A 10000-nucleotide genomic window follows, 5' to 3' on the forward strand; every position below is an offset into this window, starting at 1 on the left:
TCAAGATCTACACATTTAAACACTTACTCATCTAACTTACCGCGTGTAGGTGTTGACGGCGCCTTAAAATGTAATCATTTGAAACTGGGTTTTACCAACATTATATATAGTAACATTTCTAGTTGGTTGTCCAACGCTGTATTAGGGTGTCTTGTTTGTTAATAATGTGTTTGTGGAAGATAAAAAAGGGTGTTTTTTATACTTATTGAAATGGTATTTACATGATTGCCAAATCAATTTTGATATTGGGTTCAATAGCATTTAAATGAATTGCTGTTTAAAGTTCATCAGAGTGAAACTGCGTATATGCCATGGAGCTGAAACAATGCAAAACCAGGAATCCTTTTTCATCCGTCTTATCACAAACGGTTTCTTTTACATACTTCGTAATAAACTGATCTGTTTGTTATTTACCTTCCAGTCCATACACCTGACCTAAATGATACATATTGTGCCTTTGTCTATATGAATAAAGCAACTCGAGGATGAAGCTGGCGACGTGGAACCTGGTGGTCAACGGCCGGTGTCTAACCCAGGGGATAGCAGGCGTGGTTGTCGAGTGGTCGTTTTTACATCCGCTTTTTAAGGAATAGGGTTGATGTTAATGGCTAGTGAAGCGTCTTATAAGACTGTCGTTGCTTCGTCGCAGAACAGTTCTAGATTCCCGTGTGGATATTTGGAGGCCTTGAGGTGTTGCCGATCACAGGTGCGGTCGGCGTGATGGTGCGCGCCCCCAATGTGCAGGTGCGTCGGAGGAGGTCGTCCGCCCACCCTCGTCACAGGCGTCCCGAGAGCCGACTCCCCCGCCTGCATACGTGCCCTGTCGTCACCTTCAGAAGGGCGCTCCTTGCACCCTTTGCCCCTCGCCGAACTGCGTCATTTGCCTTCGGTCTGGAGCCATCTAGCACCACTATCTTTCAAACTTCCTCTCATTTTATCACCCTCCCCGATGGAGCAACTTCTTCAGGGACATCCGTTTTCTCGAAGATCCTTCTGCCATCCTAGTCTCTCGAGGACGCTCCCCCAAAGGAAGGGATTAGATAGAGTGCTGGTGTCGTTTTACGTGTCCAAACGCATCGGGTTCGGCCCAGACATACACGCAGGACGGACGTAGGACAGTGTTAGGACGCGACGGAGAAGGAACGTGAAGCAATAAACAAATACTTTTTATACAGGTGTAGGTGCTAATAGGAGCAGTAAAAATGGAACGAGAAGTCTGGTAAAATGAGTATCCCTTTATTCGGAAACACGAAAAAAACACATACGGGGACTTGTCACAGGTTCGAAACATAGTGGAATTGTTTTCGTTGATTTTGTCTCATTGCACTTTTCCTCGCGTTATTAGTTTAGTATTTGGTGGGGTTAACTATAAGGTGAAAGTTATTTTTTTTTTCAAATGACTGCATATAGACCTTTAAGTTTTCGAGGTTATTTCCAGAATACATTACACGTTCTGCAGAACACCAGGAAAAACAGAACTTCGATTAATTTGAAAACGGCATTAGCCATGCATGATTTACAAGCATAGAATGTCATAATCATCTACTGTTATATTCCGAGAGAAATAGTTCTCACCGGCCCAGTAGTTTGGTAGCCATCGTAACAGTTGTTATGTGCAGTTATAATTGCATTAGCCTCGCGAAGAGTATGTAGAACGGTGCATTAAGGTGACGCGGGTGAACACGCGGAAGTTCTTTAATCTTGACATTTCTGGTATAATCCTGTTTCTATCAAAGCCTTGATATGATCTTGTGCTTGATATATATATTTTTTAATTGTTTCTAATATTTTTTTCTTGTTATTTTCAGGTGAGTAACTGCGGCGAGAAGAGAAAACAAGGCGGCGGAGTGACGTACAGTAAGACTAAAGATCCAGTGTTTGTTTGGGGGGAAATGGACGGAAATCTCCTCGTACGCAGGAAGGGAGGCTGCTGCTCTACTTCGCTCATTACCGGCACTTTCGCTGAAAGTCGTCTTTTGTGTATGGAGGAAGAGAGGGAGAGGGAGAGGGAGAGAAAACTAAGATGTTTATTTTTGAGAAAGGGAGAGGGAGAGAAAGTGGGTGCGGCAGAAAGAGAAAGAGAAGAAAGAAAGAAAGAAGTGAGGCAAGCGTGATTAGCATTAGTCTCCGAATCGCAGAAACGCGGTAGTGGGATTAAGAACAAGAAGAAAAGATTGTAAGTAGAAGGGAACTGGACGAGAGAAAGTGTTAGTTATTGTCGTGGGTGTGGAATAGGAGAGAGAGAGATAGAGATAGAGATAGGGACAGGGACAGGGACAGAGATAGAGAAAGGGGCAGAGATAGAGATAGGGACAGAGATAGAGATAGGGACAGAGATAGAGACAGAGACAGAGACAGAGACAGAGACAGAGACAGAGACAGAGACAGAGACAGAGACAGAGACAGAGACAGAGACAGAGACAGGAGGGGGGGAGAAGAGAAGAGAGAAGGAGGAGGAGGGGGGGAGAAGAGAAGAGAAGACAGGAGTAGGAGGAAGAAGAACAAGAACAAGATGAAGAACAAGGAGAGAAGAGAGTGGGTAATGCTTTCTTTTATTATGTCTCGGGCGTTTGGGGTCGGGTGGACTTCCCTCATATTGTTCTTATGCATTGTCTTCGGTTTCTAGGGCACAGGTTTTCTTTTTCTTTTCTTTGGAAGATCTGTCGTATTTCCGTTTTCCTTTTTTATTAAGACGGAAAAGGTTTTCCATTTTTTCGGTGTTTAGTTTTTGTTTGTTTGTTTTGTGTGGGCGGGAGACAGTTGAGTGTCAGCAATGTAGGTGTTTTATATATTTTTTTTACAGTGCGATGATCATTGTTTTATTTTTTTATTGTTATTATTATTATTCTCATCATTATCATTATTATTATTATCATTATTATTGTTATCATTATTATCATCATTATTATTATTATCATTATTATTATTACTATCATTATTATCGTTATTGTTATTATCATTATCATCATTATCATTATCATTGTCATTATTATTATTATTATCATTTATATCATTATCATTCATATCATTATCAACATCATTATTATTATTAATGTTATTATTATTATTATTATTATTATTATTATTATTATTATTATTATTATTATTATTAATTGACTCACCATATGTGTCCAAAAGCTTTTTAAATGTTTCACGATATAACGAGAAAAACGCAGGTCATGATTTAATACTGCAATCTTAAGGTAAATAGAGCCTTTTAATTTCAGTTTTTACCTATCAGCGCTACATATGTCATGGAAGTCGTTGGTCATACGTACGTGTTTTTAATTAATGTATTTCTTAGGAAGATTAATCGTAAAACTAGTGGCGTTTGATGGCGTTTATCATTGCTATCGTTACTTTGATTCATATGATATATAACCGTTGCTATTATTTTGATGTTGTGTCACTAATGCTGGTTATTTTACTGTGGTAATAGCATTACCGTTTTTAGTTATTTTCATTTCCTGTTTTGTCTACGTTGTTGTGACTGATAATTAATTTACTTGTGATGACAGTTTTAAAATTAGTATGAACAGCCTGTTAGTCATTTCCTACGGCCACGTGCGTGCTGTGTAATTCGTAAAGTGACCGTGGCGATAATGGCACAGGTAATTTTGATAAGAGTATGAATAACTTATTAGTCATTTCTCTTTGTTATTTTCAAATAACGCGTCATTACTCTTCGCGGGGCGTGGCTGTCTCCTCGTGCGCGTTGCTTTTTTTCTATATGTCGTCTGTTATCTATTGTCTGTCTGTCTTGGTCGATCTATTTTCTACTCTCTCCTGTCACCGACCAAGGGTACTGTTGCGGGCGCAGCAACCCAAGTCTCTGACTGAGAACTTACGCAGGTTTACTGACCTTGGTACCTTACGGTGCCAGCAAGGCCGTACGTGGCCGGAATATGACGTAGGAGGGAAACGGACTCGGGAGGAAGGTCGCCCGTCATTCCGAGGGTGCCTGGCTAATTACCTAATTGGTCGTCTCGGCGGATAAGTCCAGCTCGTTAGCCGCTTTTACGACAAATGAGAGAGAAAGGAGGAGGAACGGCTCAGGAGAGAATGAACGGCGTGAAGCTTGGCGAGGGGAAGCGGCGGCGTAAGGTCAGCGCCAGGGAAACTCTCACGTTGATTCTCTCGTTGGAAAGGTCAGGCGAAGGGCAGGCGTTTCCTGGATGGATGCGAGTCTGGCGCTTGTCGTAGAGGCTGAAAAAGATTAATAACATTTTAGAAGGAAGAGTGGGAAGGATCGTAAGGGCTGAGGCGGATCCTGCCGTGGGATTCTGCGTGGTCGTCGCACGGTGCTCAGTTATGGTTATTCTTTTGTTGGCTTATATTTTTATCCTTCGGTCATGATCTCCGGTTTTGTGTCTTGTGTTTGTATCCTTATCCAATTTCGACAATAAATGCCGTATAGACAACGGTGTAATTATATCGGTAGTATAAATGCAACTGTGAATTATTTTCCGCGCTATGCATTTAATTATAAGTAGCGGATTAATCTTAATCTGACATGCATAGAAGCACAAATGAGGATCAGCCAGGACCTTTGTTGCTCCTCCTGCCGCTCTTGGGTGGGGGGGGGGGGGGGGAATGCCGACTCAGCACCACCGCCTTGGCCGCCGAACATGCGTGAAGGTGACTGGAATAGAAGAAAGAGAGAGAGAAATAAAAATGGACTGAATGGCCGCGTTTGCTACGATAGGCTTTTCGCTGTTCGTGCCAAGGGCTGGCTCGATCGGGACGCCGTGTCACGTGTTTTCAGGGTCGTCTCGACTCTCAAGGTCACTTCGAGTCTCCTCCTGCTTGGGATCGTCACGAAGCAGGGGATCGGATCCTTATTTCCAGCGTAATGTGAAGGGAAATGCGTATCACTTATTTAGAAATGGAGGGTTCGTGATCGTGAGGGATCGCGAGATGGTCCCGTGTAATTTAAAGGGCAGAGAGGTCCTCTATGGCAGGGGCATTGACTCGCTTGTGAAAGAGGGAGGATGACGAAGGCGTTTCGGAGGGCCAGAAAATATCACTCCGGTGTTTTTTGTTTATGTGTGTGTGTGTGTTTGCGTGTCCGTATGTGTGTACGACTGCACGTTTGAGTGTGGAAGCGCGTTTGTATGTGCGTCCGATTGCGTGTGTTCTCGGAATGTGTCTATTTTTAACCCGAGCCTCTTGTTTAGTATTTGACGTCATTCGAGACTTTATTTCTACAAATTTTCATACCGTTAATCCTTGGGGTTACATGCGTGTGTAATAGCGCGCGCCGGTAGAGTTGCACTTCCATTGCAGCAACAAAGACTTCCGGCCTTCCAGCAGATGTTATAATGACCGCAGCGTAAATACCGCTGTAACAAAAGAGATGTGATGCAAGAACGGCAGGGACATGTTGCACTCTCGGCCTCGTCACGCAGTGCAGCCTCACTCCAGGGAAGACTTGATCATGTTGAGGGTGGATATGTTAATAAAAATGCTGCTCTGATGGCGAAGGTATTTGAGCTTCCATCTTTTCTAAAGCGTGCTTCTGTCGTCGTTTAAAGGAATTGTTTCTTATTTTCCGAGAATTTACGCACCCGGGAACTAACCTGAAGCTTTCCAATAGCGAAAACGGAGTTCTTTCTTCCTCTCAAATTATCATGAAGTGCTTTCGCGAGCAGTGTCGAGGTAGCGGTAGCCGCTGTGCTTTCACGCGAGGAGAGCCGTCATCTGCGCCCCTCGGTGTAAATACGATTCCGGTATTTTGCAGCGATTGCGATGGCCGGGAGATGGCGTGTTATCATGCCGGCAAGCGAGCGGTGAAGATCATGAATGAGAAAGGGTTTTAAGGAAGGGCAATTGCTCTAGTTTTATGGGCGAGTGAAATCCGGCGGCTTCCTCGGCGGCGGCGGAGGGGCCGTCGGGCCGAGAGTGCGGAGATGCGCCGCCGGCCGCCTCTGCGAACGACGGTCGTTTCCTCGGCTGCTGCGGCAAGGAAGGCTCCCTCCCTCAGCCGAACGACGACGAGGCTCGAAACGTTTGGCGGATTTTCAGAACGTTTGCAGGGCCCTAGTCTTTAGAGTCTGCTTTTGGCGAGGTCTTCGCTTAGTGCTGCTCTTGTGCAACGGCGCGAGACGCGGACCGAAAGCGCCGGTAAGCATAACGTTTTCGCTGTGGTGCGAAACGGCGGAAAACGGGATTGGTCGGCTTGATAACTTGTCGCTTTAATTTCACTTTTATTGAGGGAAAGTTGTAGCGCGAACCGAGTAGTGTCAGGTTTCTATGGTTATGTTAAATAATATGCGGTGTGTGTGTCTATGTGTGTGTGTGTGCATGCGTGCGTGCGTGCGTGCATCTTCGAACAGTTGTGTTTTGCACCTGAAAGAAACTTGTACAACAACACTTGTCATCTTACAAGGGGAATAAAGGAACAAAATTTTGATTAGATACATATTTTCGAAATCTCAGTTTTCACCTTTCATTACTATGCCAAATATGCAGATTCCTTCAGTTAACAAAATTTTAATGTATAAGTATTTTTTTAAAATTGAGAATCTTATAATGTACTTTTTATTATATGTTTTTTTTTCAGTTTACGTAGGCCTAGTTAAGCTGTCGAAATTATGGCCACATTTCCTCGCTCAATCACCAGAAACATTTCTAGAACTTATTCATGCATAAACTTGATATACCGGCCACCCTGCCACCTTGACTACTTGAACGACGCAACATATATACTTATTTTTATATTTTGTGGATAGTTTTTGTTTTCATATCGACTTGATGGGTCTTTGTTGTGAAGGACAGAGGCGTAACGGAAGAAAAAATTGTCCTTGAACGCCGAAAAAGACGGTTATTGACGCCTTCCTCAAGTTTCCTTCGGCGGAAGTTTGGGGCGCCCTGTTCACTCGACCACGCCCGTTCACGCCCGCATTCTCCTTGCTGGTCAGTCGTGGGCGTCGTGCAAGGGCTTCCCCCTAGGCTCTTGGGGGCACGAGGGCAGGATGTGCCGTAATATGAGTGGCGTGGCAGTATTGACGTCGGTCGGGGGCGATGTCACGGCGCTCGTTTTCGGGTAGGATGTGAGGGATTAGATCGTTGTAGCGTGAGGTATTGCGTGTTATAGGGACGAGAATCTTCATTTAGTAGTGTTTCTTGCTTGAAAACTCATAAATGGCAGTAAATGATCCTGATAACAACAATTCAAAAATCCTTCACACCTTCACATGTTGAGGTCACTAAACCATCGCCCTACACTGTGTTCCAAAATCCAGCCGCACAACATAGGCTAAAATATTCCCACTTTTGCGGTCAGGAGACCCCCCCCCCCCTCCCTTTGCTAATTATATTGTGTCACACACTAACTTAAACGTGATTGAAACACGGGAGTGCGGGTGCCCGCCTCCTGCTCACACTACACCCCCCCTCTCACTCCCACTCCCACTCCTCCTATCCCCCCCCCTTCCTCCTCCCCCCCCTCCCCTCCTGCTACCCCTTCCACCTACCTTCCCCCTCCTCCTGTAGGAATAGCAAACAGATATACGTAATAGGAACAATTAAAATGCATCCATTGAGGCGGGAAGTAGGGCAGGAAGCACCATTGACGCTTCATTGTTTGGTAACATGCCACCAGGGGTTGGAGGGATGGGGGAGAGGGGGAAGGGGAGGAGTAGGGGGTTGTACAAGAGTTATATGATGGGAACTTAGAATGGGGCAGTAGTGCAAAATAGATACATGGAATTAAGGTTAATGACTTAAAAGATAGATAGTTTGAGGAGGGACTAGGGGTTACGTAAGGGATGTGGGGTAGGCACGGGTAGGACGGAGTAGTGCGAAAGAGAATCGTGCATAAGAGAGAAAAGATTCGGGTACAGAGTTATATCACTGGGATGAAAAAGGGGGATGTGAGAGAGAGAAACGATTGCGAATGGTGTACAAGGGATAGGTGATTGAAGTAGGGAATAAGGATAGTGTAAAAGATACATGATTGGAATGAAGGACGGAGGGTGGAGGAAAGGTGAATGATTCGAATGTGGAAAAGGGATTGAGAAAGAATAAATAATTTGAATACAAAATGGTTATCTCTTTGTGTTCAAAGAGATAATTGAGATAATGGGTAATAGGTGCTAAATGATAGGAATGGAGGAGCGGATGCAAGAGGTTGTGCAAGCAGTCTGTTTTCTGGTGCTTGCATTATTTTTTCTTTGCCTTTTTTTTTCTTTCTTTTTTCTTTTATTCTCCGTTTATTTCTTTCTTTCTTTCTTTCTCTACTCCCTGAGTATTTTGTTTTTCCTTCTTTCTCTCTCTCTCTCTCTCTGTCTCTTCCCGGTATCCTTTTCCGTAGACATGTGAATCCGGGAGTATATATATCCTTCCCTGTAGATGTCCAACCCCCTTTCCCATACCTTCATCCTCTACACATTAACTCCGCCTCCCCTCCTCTTCCCTTCTCTTCCCTTCCCTTCCCTTCCCTTCCCTTCCCTTCTCTTCTCTTCTCTTCTCTTCTCTTCTCTTCTCTTCACTTCTCTTCTCTTCTCTTCTCTTCTCTTCTCTTCTCTTCTCTTCTCTTCTCTTCACTTCTCTTCTCTTCTCTTCTCTTCTCTTCTCTTCTCTTCTCTTCTCTTCTCTTCTCTTCTCTTCTCTTCTCTTCTCTTCTCTTCCCTTCCCTTCCCTCCCTTCCCCAACCTTCCCCTATGCACCCCTTTCTTTCCCTCCCTTCCCCTGCCCTCCCCTATGCTCCCCTCTCCTCCCCTCTCCTCCCCTCTCCTCCCCTCTCCTCCTTCCCCTCCCCTCCCCTCCCCTCCCCTCCCCACTGCCCTTGTAAGATGTTATTAACCCTTCGCACTGCAGTGATAAGGAGATCCGGAGCTTCAAGAACTGTTATGTCAAGTGTTGGAAGATTCACTAGAGAGTCGAATGAGTATGAGTGCATGAAACAAGCGATGTGCGAGATGGTGAGTGTATGAGTGAATTAGCGAGTGTATGAGGGTCTTGGCGAGTGTATGAGGGACTTGACGACTGTATGAGGGACTTGGCGAGTGTATGAGGGACTTGACGACTGTATGATTGAATTGGTGAGTGAGTTAGAGCATGGTTGAATTGGTGAGTATGTGAGTGACTTAGTAAAAGTAGGAATTCATTCAGCATGGTTCTGCGAGCGATACCAAGGTCAGAAGAACTCGGCGACATTCACAGATGCCCCTGTAGATACGCCACAGGGCAGGCAGGACGTTGCAATCAGTGTGGGTATCAATGTCGAATTCATACGAGCGGTTCTTTAAATGCTACCCGTTTCTCTTGTGGCAGTTCATGGCGAAATCTGGCACGATTTTCGTGTTTTATGTTTTCTTCTTTGTGTACTAAGGTACGTTTTTTTCTTGTGTAAATGCAGTGTGAATAATAAGGGACTACTAAATGAGTTCCATCTAATAAAATACTTGTTTGCCACATGAAGTAAATGGTTTCAGAAAAAAAATACTTGTCTGCCACATGAAGTAAATGGTTTCAGAAAAAAAATACTTGTCTGCCATATGAAGTAAATGTGTCATGTTTTATGATTATCACCTCTTTATTCGTAAACTGGACTGGGCAGTTGATGAACACCAGTTACCGTGCAAATATCGAGATAAAAAAATAAGGGCAGTGAAACGAGTTTGAAGTTGACACAGCAGTGAAGGTCGTGGTTGTTAAAGATTGCTTGTTATTGATTGGACGCTTGGTTATTAGTGCTTTCTCTTTTTTTAATATAATACCGTAACTGATGATGGCTTGGTGAGTAAATGATGACTTAAATAGAACCCATTTTTAATTAGGTCTTCACATATTTTCGGATGGATAAACCATTTATTGGCATTGTTCGCACCATCGGTTTACGATATTAGCATTGTTACTTCTACCTTCCTTGCTTCAGACCTGGCCAGCACGCGCCATCTGCCCCCCCCCCCCCCCCATCCCATTGGCTTGTATCCCCCACCCCTACTCCCTTTGTTTCCCCCACTCGCCTCTTCTGTCCAGCCACAATACAGCTCAC

General features: G+C 44.3%; 1 protein-coding gene across 5 annotated transcripts in view; it reads left to right on the plus strand.

Moving 5' to 3' along the window:
• Positions 1-10000, plus strand: part of LOC125045366 (proteoglycan 4-like) — a 113906-nt gene that overhangs the window by 20072 nt on the left and 83834 nt on the right. Inside the window, exon 2 of one of the 5 annotated variants that reach the window (XM_047642591.1) lies at positions 1809-2334. The exons of the other annotated variants lie outside the window; for them this stretch is intronic. Coding sequence (XP_047498547.1) covers positions 1809-2114 — 306 coding nt within the window. The 3' untranslated portion in view covers positions 2115-2334. Of the gene's footprint in view, positions 1-1808; positions 2335-10000 lie in introns of those variants that run through there. 5 annotated transcript variants of the gene reach the window in all.

Source organism: Penaeus chinensis, chromosome 3 (genome assembly GCF_019202785.1).
Source record: "Penaeus chinensis breed Huanghai No. 1 chromosome 3, ASM1920278v2, whole genome shotgun sequence".
Classification (NCBI taxonomy): Eukaryota; Metazoa; Arthropoda; class Malacostraca; order Decapoda; family Penaeidae; genus Penaeus; species Penaeus chinensis.